This window comes from Seriola aureovittata, chromosome 15, assembly GCF_021018895.1.
Source record: "Seriola aureovittata isolate HTS-2021-v1 ecotype China chromosome 15, ASM2101889v1, whole genome shotgun sequence".
Classification (NCBI taxonomy): domain Eukaryota; kingdom Metazoa; phylum Chordata; class Actinopteri; order Carangiformes; family Carangidae; genus Seriola; species Seriola aureovittata.
The window spans coordinates 11,509,927-11,528,629 of NC_079378.1; the positions used below are offsets into that span (position 1 = coordinate 11,509,927).

The 18,703-nt window shown below is 39.4% G+C and overlaps 2 protein-coding genes across 2 annotated transcripts; one reads left to right on the forward strand and one right to left on the reverse strand.

Annotated features, from left to right (window-relative positions):
• The first annotated feature begins 13 nt into the window (after positions 1 to 13).
• Positions 14 to 11,102, forward strand: LOC130182566 (organic cation/carnitine transporter 2-like). Its single transcript, XM_056397577.1, has 11 exons — positions 14 to 220; positions 1,876 to 2,055; positions 2,242 to 2,345; positions 2,757 to 2,911; positions 3,082 to 3,253; positions 3,449 to 3,581; positions 3,834 to 3,934; positions 4,303 to 4,517; positions 5,112 to 5,294; positions 5,460 to 5,595; positions 10,068 to 11,102. Exons 1-11 carry the CDS (start codon positions 14 to 16, stop codon positions 10,225 to 10,227), a joined length of 1,746 nt encoding a protein of 581 aa, XP_056253552.1. The 3' UTR covers positions 10,228 to 11,102.
• On the reverse strand, positions 6,916 to 17,899 carry LOC130182564 (organic cation/carnitine transporter 2-like). Its single transcript, XM_056397575.1, has 10 exons — positions 17,354 to 17,899; positions 16,730 to 16,833; positions 15,381 to 15,535; positions 15,103 to 15,274; positions 12,844 to 12,970; positions 11,117 to 11,214; positions 9,501 to 9,715; positions 9,044 to 9,226; positions 7,856 to 7,991; positions 6,916 to 7,612 (listed from the first exon to the last, which is right to left on the reverse strand). Exons 1-10 carry the CDS (start codon positions 17,762 to 17,764, stop codon positions 7,528 to 7,530), a joined length of 1,686 nt encoding a protein of 561 aa, XP_056253550.1. The 5' UTR covers positions 17,765 to 17,899; the 3' UTR covers positions 6,916 to 7,527.
• Positions 17,900 to 18,703: the final 804 nt, after the last annotated feature.

Below are 18,703 nucleotides of genomic sequence, written 5' to 3' on the forward strand. Positions count from 1 at the left end.
GGATTTTGGGATTATGAAGGATTATGATGACACCACGGCATTCCTGGGTCAGTGGGGACCTTTCCAGCAGATTGTTTTCTTCTTGCTTTGTGCCAGCATCTTTCCCAATGGTTTTGGTGCTTTCTCTCTTGTCTACCTGACTGACATTCCCAGTCACCACTGCCTGGTTCCAGAGGTTAACTTAACCCAAGATTGGCAGGAAGGTATCATCCCAGTAAAGGTATGTAAGATTGAGGAAGATAGAGTTGTGGCTTTGCCACCTCGTTTTCTAAATATGAAATTCTCAACTGTGACATATTACAGCCTGGCCAGTCAGAATTTAGATCATGTCATAGTACATGAAAACTGAATTATGTGTACTGAACTATATCATTGAAGCCCTGGACAATCATCAACAATATTGTTTTGTCTTTATTGGTGATATTGTTTCACGCCCTTCCCTGAAGCACTTTTAGGTGCCCCTGGGTCCCATTCTTGGAACAGTCCTTTTTTTTCATATATGCTCCCTCTAGGTGAAATAATTCATAGGCATGGTCTTTACTATCATTTATATACTGATGATACACAGATATACAGTATGTCGCACTTAAGCCTGAAAAGCCCACTACGTTGTCCACCTTAAGAGTGTCTAGCTGACATAAAAAACTGGATGTCTCTGAACTTCCTTCCGGTAAATCCAGAAAAAAGTAAGATTCTTGTCATTGGCCCTGACGATGTGCAAATAGATTTAAAATCCTCACTTGGCCAATCATTCATCTGTCAGAAACCAAGGTGTCTTATTTGATTCCAACTTTTGAGACTCATGTCTGTAAGATAGTACAATCTTGCTTCTATCACTTAAGGAACATTGCCAAAATTCTGTTCATGTCTGACCTTCACAATACAGAAACCATCATACATGTTTTCATTTCTTCAAGATTTGATTACTGTAATGGTCTCTAAGTGGCATATATCAGAAAACAATTCATAGACTTCAAATAGTACAAAATGCAGCTGCCAGACTGCTCACAAAAACTAAGAGAAGAGATTATATTACCCCCCTCTTAAGGTTTCTACATTGGCTGCCAGTCCTTTTAAAGAATCAATTTGAAAATTCTACTTTTGACTTTTTAAGAACTTCACAGCCTAGCACCAGATTTTATCTCTGAATTAATTGCCCCTTATTAAGCTGCTCGTAGTCTATGGTCCTCAGTCAGGAACTTGTTGATAGTGCCTATAACAATACATAAGACTGAAGGGGACAGAGCTTTTGCTGTCAAGGCCACACAACTCAGGAACAACGTGCCCGATTAACTTAGACTAGCAAAATCAATAGCTTTCATTCACATTTCTTTCACAAAGCTTTTGAATAATCTTTTGAATATTTCACTTGTTTTAACATTGCTTACTTGTGTTTCTATTTTTATTGTTTTTGTTTTTTTATCTTGAGTGATTTGTTTGCATTTGTCTTTTCTTTGTTATTTTGTCATTGTGAAGCAATTTTTAATCTCTGATTTTGATTAGTGCTATATAAACTAATTATATAAATATATTATAAACATTGTGCTGCACTTCTCAAAGACCTATCAAAGCATTTGATTCAGTCGATCATGGTGGTATTCTGGAAAAGTGTGCTTAATTGGTGAAGACGGAGGATGGAGGGTGCTCCATTAAATGGTTTAATGATCATCGCTCAGGTAGAAGTCACACAGAAGTTTGTAACGGTTCCAAGTCACATCCCCTCAGCCTTATTAATGTATTCTACATTTCTATGTGGTTGACACGTCTGCCACTAGCTCTTCTCTTAATCTCACCATCGCGAATCTTCAATGACCATCAAGTATACTGAAAAAGAAATGTTATTAATAATATTAATAATGTTTGTGTCACTATGAGGTGGTGAATGGGAAAGAGGAGCTGAGCAGATGCAGCAGATACAGGCTGGATGTGGTCAGAAATCTCTCTGCTCAGGGATACATTCCTGGCAGGGACAACCTCACAGACCTGGAGCAGGAGGACTGTGTGGACGGGTGGAGCTACAGCACAGACATCTACCAATCCACCATAGTTTCTGAAGTGAGTGAGCGCATGTACCTGAGTGCTTGTTGGTCTAGTTCAAGTTTTAGAATTGAGGTAGAGTCAGTAATACTGACCAAGAAGTGAATGCTGCTGCTTTAAATCAATAACTGATCATCACATTGACATGTATTCCTTGTGCTCTTAATGTTTTTATTGTTTAATCATTCTTACATGAATGTTCAGTTTGACCTGGTGTGCAGTGAGCAGTGGAAGCAGCCGTTCACCTCCACGGTTTACTTCCTAGGAGTTCTTGTTGGATCCTTCTTGTCAGGACAGCTCTCAGACAGGTACGAAAACACCATCTCATCTTTTTCATTTACCTTAATGTACTTGTAAGTCTTGATAATTCTTTATTTGAACAATGTAGATAATTATAATATTTTTTATAATCTTATAAAAAAATTCCTTAAGATGTGCTTGTTTTACTTTTTTGCTAAAGAAAACATTGCAGATTTTAGTAAAGGAAATTTTTAGTTTTTCATTTCTAATTTCTGTACTGTAAACTTTCATGTAACAGTCCTTTTTTCAGTGTCAGGTTCATTTTTGTGATACAGCATGTTTTGTTAGGTAAAGCTACATTACATATTGTTATGACCTCTGAGCTTAAGAAGACAAAAAACTGTATTTTATGATCAGTGTTTTTGTTGTGTGTTTTTGCCCATTTTGTCCTCTCATTTCATTGTTTCACTTTTCACTAGATTTGGAAGAAAGCCTGTTCTGTTTGCAACCATGGCAGTTCAGACATTTTTTACGTTTGTTGAAATCTTCTCAACTTCTTGGACAGTGTTCTCCATCCTCCTCTTCATCAGTGGTTTGGGACAGATCTCCAACTATGTGTCCGCTTTTGTACTGGGTAAATGCCGCAACAATATTTTTATACATTAGTGATTTTGAATAATGAGGGATATAGAAAGATAATTATGATTTAATTTTTTATAATTAATTTAATTAAATATAATTGCATTTGTATTTTTTACCTTTGCACTTTCTTATTCGTATTTCTTCCTCTCTCTTTTTCTGCAGGTACTGAAATCTTGACTGGCAATGTGCGGGTCCTGTTTTCATCTATGGGTGTATGTCTGGCCTTTGCCTTTGGTTACATGATGCTGCCTCTCTTCGCTTACTTTTTAAGGGACTGGCGCTCTCTCCTGTTGGCTTTGTCTGTGCCTGGCCTGCTCTACCTGCCGCTCTGGTGGTAGGTTGAACTCTTTACAAGAAAATGTATTTGCGGTAAGTTTTCCTTACCATGCACCATAAACATGGCAACCTATGGCTCTTATTTGGTCCTTTCTCTACAGGATTATTATAACTTGTATGCACCCACTTTGCAGTATTTTAAATCCCTCGGATCCAGCCTAAACATCTGTCTCTGTGTTGAATGACGAGGCAGGTTTGTCCCAGAGTCTCCTCGATGGCTGCTCTCTCAGGGACGAGTGGAGGAGGCTGAGACCATAGTGAGAGATGCTGCTAAGAGGAACCAAGTTCAGGCACCAGAGGTCATCTTTGATAATTACAATGTACAAGTAAGTTGGCTTTGATTTAAATCATACAGGTGTATGAGGAACATAAATGTCTATACCAAATTGCCTTGCACTACATCCTGATATTTGTCAAAACATTTCACTATCGCTAAAATCACCAAAGTCAGTAGGATTCATCATCTGTGGAGCATTTATATCTGTACAAAATTTCATGGAAGTCCATCCAGTAACTGTTAGCATAGCATGGCTAAACACAACAAACTGCTGGTGAGACTGAGGTTTTGTATTTTGCAGGCTGATGAGACAGAGACGCACCCTAAGGAGCATTACAACATCTTCAGCCTGATATGGACCAGAAACATCAGAAACACAACTGTCATTCTTTGCATGGTGTGGTCAGTATTCTGTCTGAGCATCAATCACCATACACAAACAATTAGATTCAAGCAATACTAATAGTTACTCATTTACATTTACATAGATCTTAACTCTGCATAGCTGCACACATATTGAAGGTGGCTTTTTGGACCTCATCCAGCGCTTTTTTTGGTTGATATCCTAAAAAAGCTAATTCTTAGAATATAATGTCCACTGGTGCTCACTGGTTAATCACATTAATATGTATGTATTCACCTTAACTACTCTCAACATTTTTAACATTCCTTGTTTTCATGGTTTTGTCTTATAGTCTGTGCTATTAAATTCTGTTTCTATGTAGGTTTCCATTAAAACATCTCTGATATCTTTATCTCTGTCTCCCTAGGTTCAGTCTGAGTGCTGGCTACTTTGGCCTGTCCCTGAACACATCCCGACTCAATGCAAACCCCTATATAAGCTGCTTCATCTCAGCAGCTGTAGAGGTGCCTGCATACATTTCCAGCTGGCTGGCTCTGCGATACCTTCCTCGACGACTGTCTGTCATCTGTATCTTGCTCCTTGGAGGAGTGTCACTGTACTTGATTCAACTGGTGCCTCAAAGTAAACACTTTAAATTACAAGAGCTAAAGGTTTCTCAGATGTGAAGATCCCTGCTGCCAGAAAATTCCTCTTGTCTCAAGACGAGAAAGAACAATAGAGATGTGTTGCATAAGATGCTGATGTAGTGGCACCATGTATTTCAGATGGAAAATTATACTTCTAGGCTAGTGATAAATAACATGCTACACTGATTCTTTGTAAGACTACATCCCAGTTAGTAGTGGTACTCTCACTCAAAACTGGCAGAACACGTTTTTTACAAAAACTTAGATAACAGGGCAAAACAGAAACTGGCGAAAACTGAATTCTGCCGGTTCAAACAGCCTCATCTCTGCCCTGATTTCTCTGTTGAATACCTAGGACTGTGCTTGTTTTCCATCTAAGCCCGCACAGCAGAAGAAATCATGACATGGTGCATCACAATACTGCCTTTTTCCAAAAAAATATATTTAGGCTTTTAGACCCAGGGGAAAAAGGTTTTAAAAAAAAAAAAAAAAAAAATCTACAAACACTTAGTTACCATGCATTTAATCAAGTGCTACAGAGTGAATCATACAGAGAGTTTGTGTTTCTGTTCAATTTCTTATCCGTCAGGTTTATCAGACCTGTCTGTTGCACTGGAGATGCTGGGTAAATTTGCTGTTACCACTGGTACCGCCCTGCTGTTCGCCTACACCGCAGAGCTTTACCCAACGGTGCTCAGGAACACAGCGACAGGCACATGTACAACTGTTTCCAGAATTGGCAGCTGCATTTCACCTTTTTTGCTCCAGCTGAGTGAGTAAACTGGTCTTTAGTAGTTATTATTACCATTTGTTTAATGTGGATCTATCTCAGCACATAGACAAATTTTTGGAGAGAAACATCTGATTTCACCTATATACAGTATGGATGCTCTATAGACACACTCTTCCATCATAATTTCATCTTGTCCTTGTACAGGTGAATACTCTGAGTACCTGCCTTATATTATACTGGGGACTCTGGCTGTTGTGTCTTCCTTTGCCTCCTTCTTCCTTCCAGAGAGTTTTGGACGACCTCTGCCTCAAACTATTCAGCAGATGCATCAGAGAGGAAGGTGAGAAAGGAATACATACATTTTTTTATGCTTCTACCATGTCAATCTTCTTATAATATACAAATTATTCAAGATTATTCATTGATTTATTTAAAGCCCTCATGTGTGGACTTTAAACTTTGTGACTCTGGCAACTCTCACTGGTAATCACAAAATAGACGGTGATGATTTAAACTTTTTTACACTTAAATGAAATCATAATTGTTTTATAGCCTGTTTTAGAATATCAATCACCAAAACGTCTCAGTTGTTACTGCCCAGACTCAGTAAGTTTAGGTTTATCTCAAGAGCTTTACTTTACACAGCATGTGTTTAGCACTGTAACTGCAATTGAGGTCCTTTCAAGTTTCTATCCTGGTCCTTTCTCTCAGGAGGTTCCAGGTTCTCCCAAGTTAATAGAGTTTTGCTTTGGCTCACCTTGAAACGTGAATGTCGCTGACTGTCGTACATGACATGGCTGACCAGTGGTCACTTTATCACTCAGAGTATTGGTTTCTCTGCTGAAAAAGAAAAGAAAATATTATTTAAAAGTATTTTTAGTCCTTGGGAGAAGTCATAACATGTATTTTCAAGAAAAGGGTAATTTTATGAGACTTCAAATCAAATCAAAACCTTTCAAGAAAAATGTTGTTTTAAGAGTGCAACAACCAAAATACTGCAAGACAGTCATGACACTGGCATCCTTTCCTGAATATTTCTGTCAATTTATGCTTTTTTTTCATGTTTTTGTACCTAAACAACCTGCTACGAAAAAATGTGTAAAATAAATTTATTCTAGACGGACCAACTGATACTATGTGTCCAGACATGAAAATGGCAACAGAAACAGAAAATGTTAGACTAATCTTTTAGTATAATATCAAAACCATGTATGCCTTCATTATTTTCATCATCATGACATCATGACGTGTTTGTCTTTTGTTCCAACAGCATAAAATGCCCAGTCATCACTAGAAAAGAGCACTCAAAATCTGCTTTTCGACAGCCAATTGTGATTTTCTAAAACTTTACGTACATGAATGAGACGAAAATAAAAACAATAAAAATATCTCTTACTAATATATAGAATGTATTTATATATTATTTAATATATATTCTTATTGTTTATCATTGCTACATTTACTGATTTTACTATTGAAAATTTCAGAAAATTGTTTCTATATTGACTAAATTCCATAGGACATTGTGGCTTTGTACTGTGCTTTGTAACATTATCCCCGAAGTTGTCTGTAATATTTCCATCCTCATTTACAAATACAAAGGAGCAAATACATCAGAAATAAAGGTCAGTCCAATAAAACAACACAATGAAAAATGGTGTCCATTAAAAATGTATTTTTTTTTATTTTTTTTTTTATTAAATAGTCCACTCAAGTCTCACAAAGGTAGTGTTTATTACAGAACTGTTTGATTATATTACAGTGTAGAACACTTTCTACCTTTCAGGTCACTCTGCATGTTATCTTCAATCACAAAGATGTGTACAAAATATTGCCTATAATTGTTTCTATGCACATTTTAAAAACAAAAGTTGCAGTTGCAATACCATAAAACCCTAAATGTGGCTGCTGGTTCTGATTAATGTCTCTTCAGAATATTAGAGATGCACTGTTAATTTTATTCATTCAAAGTTACACTATTTTCATAATTTACAGAGCAGTATTATGTAAGTATGGTAACAGATGCATTGGTTCACTCTTCATTTAACAGTATTTTGGCGCTGTCTTAGAGAAAACATCATTCCAGGTTTGCAGAAATTATATTATGTCATGTTCTTCAGTCCTGTTGAACCTGCATAATTTCACACATCCAGAGACAAAAAGAACCATCTTTTGAGTTATACCTGACAAATGTCCATTAAGCAGAAATGTGCAGAGAGACTTGATGTTTGCCCAGTTATTCCCCTCAAGCTGGATCAGTGCTGCTCCTTGTTCAAGGGACAACTGGAGACTTCCTTTCACAAGCGTTTTCCTCTTCTTCAGTGTGTGTGGGTGCATAAGATGTCTTCTGACAACATCTAGCGTAAAAAAAAAAAAAAAAAAGTGAGACACTTGCAGTCGTGATTGACAGACTACACAGCAGTGAAGGCCTATTTTTCTTACTGTAGGTAAATGAGGCAAGCACCTAAAGCCTGGTATGGAGCATTTTTTAAAATGTGTCTGAGTATAACATAAAAATTGAAAACTACAAAAAACTAATGACCAGATCAACAATCACCCTTGTCTTTAGAAAAAGTAATCACAGGGAGGTGTAGTCTTACCCAGGGAACTGCTGCATGTGAGTGATTGTGTCAGGCAGTGGCATTCCATAGCTCTCAGGCAGCAGGAGACTCAGCAACCCTGCCAGAGCTGTAAGACTTCCCATGAGGATGTAAGGCAGTGAAATCGAATAGCTTCCTGTGGCAAAGCATCAGAGGAGGACACACTGAAAAACAACTCTAGCTACAATGGTACTTTAGAGCAGTTAAAACAAAAAGACAAAAGGTGGAGACTTAAAAAAAACAGTATCATGCATCAGTAAACCCAACCCATTAAATCTTAACTGAAACTAAACCGACTCCTAAACTAGGCCGGTTTATCCAAACTGAGTGCTAATCAAGCCTGCTTTTATTCTTTTGTTCTAGTGACATTTGTTCTTGTTTTGTTTTTGTAGTTGGTCCAGCTGCGTGTCAGCACAAGTCAGTTGGGGAAAAGGACTGCTTTTCTTAACACTGCATCCCTGCAAATGCAATTCCATTAAAAATATTTAAAAAATCTAGACACTCAAATATCTCAATGTACACACACACACACACACACACACACACACAGCAAACAGCAGAGCTGAGAGGCTGCTCCGGTGAAGTGAAGATTACTGAAGTTGATTTAAAAGGCCAATAAGAACTTTATCAAACCACCTGCTCAACAAGCAACAGCCATGTACAGATATGTCCACCTGTAGTTGTATATTTTATTGTATATAGTATTTCTAATTTATCTTATTTACTCTAGATTCTATTTCTATTCATATTTTATGTCTTTATTAATATTTGTGCTGCTGTGTCAATTTGAATTTCCTCTACAGGGGATTAATAAAGGCACATATTATCTTAAACAGAAAAGAGATATCTGTTTTGTCCGCTGTCTCGCGCTGGTTAAGCTAATAGCAGATTGCTATACGAAGACAAGCAGGTTAGGTGAACCGGGAACTCTAAAATTGCCCTTAAGTGTGACTGTTAGTGTCCAAGTGTGTTAACCCTGTAACAGAGGAGCCAGTCTCACACAGCCCTGTATAGGATGAGTGGTGTAGATAATAGATGGATGGAGATTTTACAACTTGAAGTGCGTCCATGTAGTATTTTAAGAAAGTCAAATTATTCCAGTAACTTCAAGAGAATGAAGATCAACAGACAGATGAGTGATGGGACATAAACTTGATGGGCTTTACGCAGATGTAATCTGATCCTTACTTAAGTAAATGAAGTATGGAGCAATAATGCTGCCTATTCTGGAGGCCATGGAGCAGGCGCCAAGAGCTGTGTTCCTCAGTACAGTTGGGTAGAGTTCAGCTGTGTAGGCGTACACGATGGCAAATGTTGTCGTCACGGCAAACTTCCCTATCATCTCGAGCGTTATGGCAAAATAAATCAGGTCTAGAGGGTACAAAATATTCAACTGGTCAAGAATGCATGTGAGTTATAAAATAAAATTGACAATTCAAACAATAATTCAAACAACTTACTGCTACTTAAAATGAAAACATCTCAGATCCTGCATGAGTGTATCTGCTTGCTTGTGAGCAAGAAAGCAAACTTGAGTTTTCCAACTATATAATGATAAATTTATGATAGGTAATGATCTTACATAAAACAACGAAGGAGAAAATTGCGGAAATGCGTTAAACTGTTGTCCATTGAAGTGCCATACTTGCTGGTATGAGCCGTATAAAGAGTAGAAACAATCCTCCCATGAAGAGGGTTGAGAAGAGACTCAGTCTTCTGGAACACCAGCGAAACAAAACCCATGACAGAGTGTAGGCTGGAATCTCTACCAAAGCCGACAGGAAACAGTTGAAGTACGCGTCGCCGTGAAGGTTCGCCGTGTTCAGGGAAAGTGCAAAGTAGCCGATAGTCACGGTGTTCCTGTGGGGATAATTCGTAATCATACATAACAGTCTGGTAGGTGTTTATTACCCTGTACAGCTAAATGACACGGCACTACAGCCTTTTGAGAAACAATGAAACTTGTTTATTTCCACACTCAATCGGTTTTTATCAGTATTTCTTGTCTGGAGATTGTCATCTGTCAACTAATGGTTGTAAATGTATGTATATGAAATTAGGTTGAATCAAAAGCTGCAAAGGAACTGAGGGAAGGACTTTCACAAATGGGCACTGACACTTTGTTGGCACTGTCACTGAAGTAGTTGAGGTGTGAAGATCACAAATACGGTATGTGGTGATTAATTAAGACTGAATCTGCCCTTCTTCATAGAACAAGAGAACAAGATTGGACAATCCTGACTGGATGCTCACATGCCGCCACAACAGCAGTCAACAAGATACCAGAAAAACCGGAAACCAATGTGAAGGTAGTTGTGCAGAAAAATGATCACCTGCTAATGTTTATACATATCTGCTTCATATGTAAATAGTCAACTATTTGTTTTCCATATCAAGATAAAAGGTAATAATATATAATTGTTGTCTACAGCTTGTTTCTGCCAACAAGTGGCCAAAAAACGTATTATTGCAGGTTCAAGAAATGTAACAGCATATACAAAGGACAGTTGGAAGTATTGCTTTCTGACCATAAGTGCAGATGGGAGACATTGAAGAAAATTAGAAATATAAAATCCCAGTAAAAGCTGTTGCAAAATAGTCAACAAAGAAGTTTTGGTGACATTTTTAAGCCTTGGTTAATTTATAATAGATGATGTTATTAAGAGAAGAGGCATAAATGTCAGTATATGAGAAGCATTTGCAGGGCATTTATGTATGTTAAATGAAAGCTTTGAGCTGTGATGGCAAACAATAGATCGGAAAAATATTTAACTTTTGCATCCTGAATATTTTTTGACTGTTTAAGTTAGTCCTTCAATAGCAGCCAAAAAAAATAACATGCAAATTAGGGCGTATCCACCTGCTCTGATTAGCTCGTGACTTCTTAGTGTTAAACTAAATGGAATGGTTTCTAAATCAAAGAAACACCAAGCTGCACCTGTTTTCAGACTTGGCAAGGAAGTGAGTGCAGGAAGAATACAGCCATACTGTGCAGTTACATAAAACCTGATTTTGATCTTAGCTGCAGGCTTCACAGCACCCAGCAGATCATTATTTGTTGTTACTGAGATGGCTTGACATGTGGTTGAAGTGATGCCTGAACAGGCTGAAACTGTGTGTGTAACAGCGTGTGTATATGTCTATAGAGGGGGGCTTATGTGAGTGAGTGTGTGTGTGTGTGTGTGTGTGTGTGTGTGTATAGTTGTGCATGTAGGGTCACTGTACTGAATGTGGAGGTCAGGTGGGACAGCAGGGACTCACCACACCAGCCACAGCGTGACAGAGATCCAGCGGATGTTTGGAGAACGTAGCAGGTCACAGATGTTGTGGGCTGTCGTCTTCTCAGACTGATTTTCTTTCTGTGGGGTAGCAGAGCACGTGGAACAACAGACACTTAACGAGCAGAGCCATCAGTCTAGAAATAATTTCATTACAGAGAACATTGTAATGGAATGGCCACTTGCTGAGTGAGCACATGCATGTGCACATGTTCACACATACAGTACCCAAACACAAGGATCAGAAATCAATGGAGGCAGAAGTCCAACATGAAATGACAAAATGATGCGGCAGAAATAGTTTTAATCAGTTGTAAGATATGGTTTCATCCCTTCTTAGCATTCATTTTTATCATACTATTCATTTTTCAGTGCTGCTGCATATACATAATTGTTTATATTTGTAATATATTTGTGCATCAGTGTCTTCTAACATTATGCTAACTTTTGCAACTTGCTGAATGCTACGACTCTGGATTCTGCTTTTTTGAATAGAAAACTGAGAATTTGGCCCGTACCTCTATCAAATATTGCGAAAAATATAAAAAATGACCAACTCCACACAAACACACAGGCTCAGTAGGATAACAATACCTCTAATCCAATTTCCCACAGTAAGAGGCAAAACAAATGCTAGTGGTACGAATTATGTATTTTATTTGTATTAAGAATGTAAAAATGTTCCAGCATAATAATATAGGACTGGTAAACATAAAAATAAAACTTGACTGTTATGGCCTTGTATATATTTAAATTGTGTTTCTAAAACATTAATCATTCAAAATGATATTGATTTAACCACTAACACTTTCTGACCCCTGCAGAGAGTCCATTGGCTCTTTCCAAGGTGGACAGTGCAGGACAATGTGTCTACACAGAGGAAAGGTTGTCAGTGAGGCAGTTTTTGTTTTGTAGAACAAAGTTAATGGTTTAAAGGTGTGAGTAAGTAAGGCCTGCTGGATGAAAAAATTAAATTGGTAGAAAAACGGTATTACAATGAGCTCCCTTAATGGAATCGTAACATCCAGTTATTCGACATACATATATAGCTGCTTTACGATACTCACAGACAATTCGAGCAAACATGCCCAGAAAAGCTTACCCACAGCAAACCAGTATGAGCAGGGAAATGTGTGTGGACTGGTTAATGGCTTAGGTATAAGGATTATATGGTTACAGAAGTATTGCGCTTTCAGTAGAATAGAAGGCTAAATTCATTGTCATTCCCCATGGCTTTGGTGATAAATTATGAAGTGATAACTTTCCTTTTTTTCGTAAATTTTATGTAGTGACATTGACAAATTGATTTGGGTCTATTTTTGAGACTTTGAGACTTAACTGATGTTGGTCTTTTCAGCTTTCTCTGTAAACCTGTTTTCATAGAGCAGGAGAGGTGGAAGATCTGAATCACGATCTTCAAGCAGGTTCAAGTGAAGGCACAGTAACTTTAATTAAAGTCATGTTTATATGATATATGTCAAAAGAACTATACGTCATATAGTGTAAAACACAAACACTACTATAATAAACTGACAGTCACTTGAAACTATCTGAAAACAGAGCTTTAACTCCCCACTCCCTAAGTTCAACAACTTGTACTGAATTGAATATGGTACACCTGCATCTGGCTACTATAGCGGCCATGGCAGTTCCCAGCACCTTGGTGTTCATGCACTCACACATGCACTCAGTTTTTCACTGAGATCTCACCTGCGAAGGATTAAAGATGACAGATGGTGGCTCAATTTTGTTCTTCTTAGCAGCATCTCTCACTATGGCCTCAGCCTCTTCTACTCTTCCCCGAGAGAGGAGCCACCGAGGAGACTCTGGGATGAACCTGCCTCATAACACGACAGAGTGAGAGAGAGATAGCTTCAACCCTTGCAACAGAGGAAACCATACTATACAGCAAAAATACAATTGAGGCTTTTCCTTTTCCTCATTTTGATTCCTTATAATTCTAAATTGAGTGGTGCCATAAAAGTAAAACCTACTTAACACTAGCCTTCATTAAGTTGGCATAAGCAGATTTTGTTGTGGCTTTTAAACTGGCAATACATAGTGGTACAATCAATGTATACAAATGTATTCATTTGAAAATTTTGTAGATCATAAACTACAATCTACTCTACAAATAAAAAAAGGAATGAAAACAGTCTATCAAAAGCGTTTTATGTGACCAACAGTTCAAAACCCTGAAGATAGTCATTTTAGTATGACAGAAGACGAAGAAAACCTGTAAATATTACCAACTGAGAAGATTCATCCACCCATCCACCCATCCATCCATCGATCCATCCATCCATCCATCCATTTTCAACGACGTAATCCAGGGTCAGGTCACGATCGCATTGGCAGTAGGTCAAGCAAGATGTCTCTCTCCCCAGCAATGTTTTCTAGCCCCTCTTGGGGGATCCTGAGGCGTTCCCAGGCCAGACGACATATATAATCTCTCCAGCATGTTTGGAACCTGGAAGACCTCCACTGGACAGCGCCAAGGAGGCATTCTAATCAGATGCCCAAATCTGAACCTCAACTCGCTCATTTCAACACTAAAGAGCAGTGGCTCTACTCCAACGACCCTCCAGATTTCCTAGCTCCTCGCCCTATCTCTCCGGCTCTAAGGCCACCCAGGGTGGTAAACTCATCTTTATCATGTGGATCCACAATTTCAATCTTTTCTTCACCACTCAAAGCTCATGACCTTAGGTGAGGATCGAAACAGATAGACTGGTGAATCCAAAACTTTGCCTTCCAGCTCAGGTCTCTCTTCACCGCAATGGTCCGGTACAACACCCATTTTACTGTTGACACCACATCAATCCACATGTCTATCTCCTGCTCAGTCCTACCCTCACTCAGGAACACCCATAGATACTTAAAATCCTTCACTTGGGGCAGCAACCCACCCCCACGGAGTGGGAGCCAGCAGAGAACCATGGCCTCAAATTTGGAGATGCTGACTGATCCCAACAGCTTCACACTTGGCTGCAAACAGCCCCAGTGCATGCTGAAGTTCAAAATCTAATGAAGTCAGTAGAACCACATCATCTGCAAATAGTAAAGAGGTAATTCTCTTAAAAAGCGGACATAATGGCAACCACCACACTGGTCAGCCAGGCCACAGGCACTGTTTCCAGCCTTCATGCGACATTGAAGAGGTGTATCAGCCCCGGCAGCCCAATAACGTCCAGTCTTCAGCATCTCGGAGCAGATCTCATCCTCTCCGGATGTCCTGCCACTGCATAGCTTTCAACTACCTCAAAGACCCCAGAGATATGAGTGAGACTCCCTCCGAGCCATCAGACTGTGTCTCCTCCTCAGAGGACAGGTTGGTTAGTCTCGAGAGTTTCTCATAGTGTTTGTTCCACTGCACGACGATATCCTCAGTCTGAGTCAACAGTTCTCCTCACCTGCTAAACAGCCTGGGCTAAGCCCTGCTTCCCCTTTCTGAGATGTCAGACAGTTTGGCTGAACCTCCTTGAAGCAATCTGAAGGTCCTTTTCCATGACCTCCCCAAACTCCTCCTACACTGCGTCCTTCGCAGCTGGAGCCCCTTTGGCCTGCTGGTACCCGTCTGTTCATTCAGGAGACCCCTGGGCCAGCCCACGCCCACCCAGTGCCTCTCACCCTGGGCAACGCCAGAAAAGGATAGATTCCAGCCCCCCTCCAGGAGTTTGTTTCCAGAGCCAGAGCTGTTTGGGGAATTAAGACCAACTATATGTAGTTTGTGTGATTGAAATTCTTGTGAGCTGGAGAAAACACATGGACCAGGAGTTCCGATGTCTCAGGCAGAAGTATTCATTGTAAGCTTGGCGCCAAGGAGAGAACTATGAGCAATACACAGTCAGCACGTGAATCAGAGTAGTACCACACCAAGTTCTGAAAATGTCTTATGGGTATATAATCCCAGGTTTTACATGGTTGCAATCCACACAGACACACACAAGCAAGCACACACCTACCTACCACCAGAGAGGCAAACAAAGGAAGCCAGGCAGGGTGAGGCCTAGGAGAAGCATCCTCCAGTCTCTGATGAAAAAAGCCAACACCGGCAGTAGCATGTATCCCACGGCAAAGAACAGACTCACACCCGCAGTGGAGAAAATTGTCCGCACACGTGGGCCTAAAATCTCTGTTCCTTGACACAAGAAAAAACATGAGAAATGTCATAGTCTTCTGCATTATCATGAACAGGTTAGCGATTAAATAGTTCTGAGATTCAATGAGTAGAGGGGAAAAAGTACCTAACACAAATGCAGACATATAATTGGATATTTGTCCCAACCCGACAACAAAGAACACGACGCAGAAAATGACCCAGGATGAAGAAAAGACCTGGATGAAAGTGAACACTGTCTGGACTGCGATGGTAACAAACATCACTATTTTCCTCCCATACCTGAAAAGGACATAAAGCATAGATTAATCGCCAAATACATGCTGTGTAGATGGGAAGGTGATTCAATGTCATGCCACAATGATTGACCTCATGTATGGTTTTTCATTGTGGCTGTATGTTGAGAGCATACATTACATAGTACATTATTTTACATTTGGTAGGAGTGGGGTCACTTTTACTGATGAACCTATATAGAATTATCAGTCATTTGTGCAGTTTTACTCCACCTCTTAGCTTCTTTTGGCTACCTGGTGAAGAAAATCAAATATCTAGCAGGTAAAGAGCCACATTTTTTTTTCCAGACTTGGTCTGCACAAAACCACAGCTAAAAGAAGAGGGAACACCAGACTTGCATACGTTGAGTGGCCGGAAACATGACTCCCATGGGATGATAATGTTGCTCTGTCTCTGGTGTATGTAAGTGGGCAACTGTTGGCTATAATGTTAGCAATATCAACTACAGGTATATATGGTGACATGTCGAGCATGTGTGTCTGTTAGCTCATTTTGAAGAAGCTTTTGCCCCCAAGTAGTCAAAAATCACCTGTTGAAGTCTGTTAAACTTCTTTCAAATTCCAAATACCCAGTTTTATTTCCTTTTTTTTTATATTTATGACATCACTTTAGGTAACGTATCAGTTGCAGCTGCATCTGGAGCCACACAAGACTTATACAACTTTTTTCACACATGCAGTTGGACTCCCCCTAACCTGTAAACAGACTTTGGAAAGTGTGTAAAATCTGTGGGGTTCCCTTTTAACAGGCCCAATCTTGGAAATCTTGCTAATGCTTGCTTTTTATGCCTCCACGCTGTCCGTCCATCCCATTCTCGTGAACGCCTTGAGGGTACTTCTTCAAAATTGAGACAAACATTCAGTTTGACTCAAAGATGAACTGATTAGATTTTGGTGATCGAAGTTCGATGTCACTGTGACCTCACAAAACACTTTTTTTTTTATAACTCAACTCATGACATTTAAATAATTGAAAAATCTAGTAATTGATTGACAATGTGACCGATTTGTTTTAATGTTGGGTTCTGAAAGAAGTCATGGAGTTAAACGTTAAAGCTTAATGATTGGCCTAACACATGAATGGACCTTTGTTTTGGCAGAAAACTACTGCAGTCATGGGGAAGTGTTCATTGACATGTTCATTCTGACAAAGAGGTTAAGTTAATCTTTTGTCTATCACCTGTCAGAAAGCTGTCCTGAAATGAAGGAGCCAGTGAGAACTCCACAGAAAAAGACAGAGGATGTCAGCGGGTTCTTCCACCTGTCATCACACACCAGGTCCCACTGCAAAACACACACACTCACAAGAATAATAAATCATAACTACATCAAATACAGTAAAACAGTAGACTCTTTAAGATGGTATTCTAAGCAAGAAGAAAATAAATATTTATGTGGAGTTTAGAATGTTCACTTTTATTGAGACTGTACTGTAATGTTGACATATGTTGCAACATAGTAATGACGACATAATTATGTTAAAAAAATTATTAAATGGAGGTGGACAAAATATTAGAAACAGCTATATGAACCCAAAAATGGATTTCCATTTTTCATTCATGTTTGTATTGGTTGATATCTGGTTTCTTTTCTTTTTTTCTTTTTTCAGTTTTTGTGGTCAATGCTAATCAGTGGGTGATTAAATCCGTCTCATCTAACTTTTAATATCTGACAGTTTTACACAACAACTCATGCGTGGCTTTATGTCAATAAATGCGCCACATTTAGACACCAAACGATTCTCCCTTATAATGGAAGCAGCTGCAGCTTCCACTAAATTTGGCACCCGCGCAGGTACACAAACCTCAGTTGTGATGGTGGAAATGTAAACGCTCCGGTCATATTCCCACCCGTCCAGACAGCCTTCTTTTGGCACATTAGTCAGATTTACATCTACGCCGGGCAGTAAACCTCTCTCTGAGAAACTCAGCATATCATCAAGTTTGTATCTAAAGCACTTGCTGGGCACCAAGGCGCCGCTGTGGTTCTCCTCCTCCAGCGGGATGCTGCTGTTCCTCCATGCGTCCGTGAGGTTGAGGTGCGCGGGAATGAGGCAGCGGTGGGGCGGCGTGTCGGCGAGGAACACGATGGCCAGAGCGGTGAAACCGTTGGGGATGATGCTCAGGCAAAGGAAGAAAAACACCTGCTGCTGAAAACGTCCCCACTCGCCGAGGAAGGCGGTTTCCGCTTCGTAGTCGGCCATGCTTCTAGTCATTGGGTTACGGTGCTGCACAATCAAGGCGCACAAATTAGGGCAGAGTTAACAAGAGACGCGAATGAAGGACTTCGCAGTGGTCATTTCAAAAGCAGTGGTTTTGTTTGAGCGACAAAACCATCCCACCCACCACCCGCTGCACTAAGTTGGCTGTGGTATCCGAAGTTAACCGATCTTTAAAGGCACAATCCGTGATCCAAATGTAGATGAAACCAAAACACTGGAAGTCTACAGACACTCCCAGCAGGATTAACTGGCCTTTTGCTACAGTTCGCTCTGTAATATAATGCCACACAAAAGGAAAACGTGTCATAATTGTTTTTTTATTTGTTTTGTAGTAGTATGGCGGTAAAACTGGCGTAAAGTTTTTATTTTGCACAGATGAGAAACAAAAGGCTGATTTTCAGACCTGCGCACAGCTTTTAAATATTTGTATCATTTGGATGGTCAAAAATAGTGGGCGTAAGTAATTTATAGGTTCTTCAGTTTCAGTGGAGAAAATGCACTTGTCAGCTTCAGAATTTATAATCATGAGCTGAAAAAACTTCGGACTTGAAGTGATTAAACACAATACCAAACAGATTAGGCTAAGTGAGATAACACATTCATTTATTGCCTATTAGAATTCTGTGAAGAAAACTTGCCTAAAGGTCGCCCCCTAAAAAAAAATCAAAACAAAATTGGTTGGGTGAAGGGTGAAGTAGCCATGACATATCTATCATACTATGTGTGTTTACAATTTCCTTTTTTCATCTCTTTAAAGCAAATGTAAAAGCATGGGAACAACATCCAAGTTCTATTGAAAAGTAAATATAAATCAGATCAAATTTGGTTGTGTACTCTCCTGTGAACTTGTACTGGCATCTCTATGCAGGCATGTTTTGAAGCTCCAGCTGGGGACATGAGGAAACTTGATTTTATCCAGACAGCTATATCAAA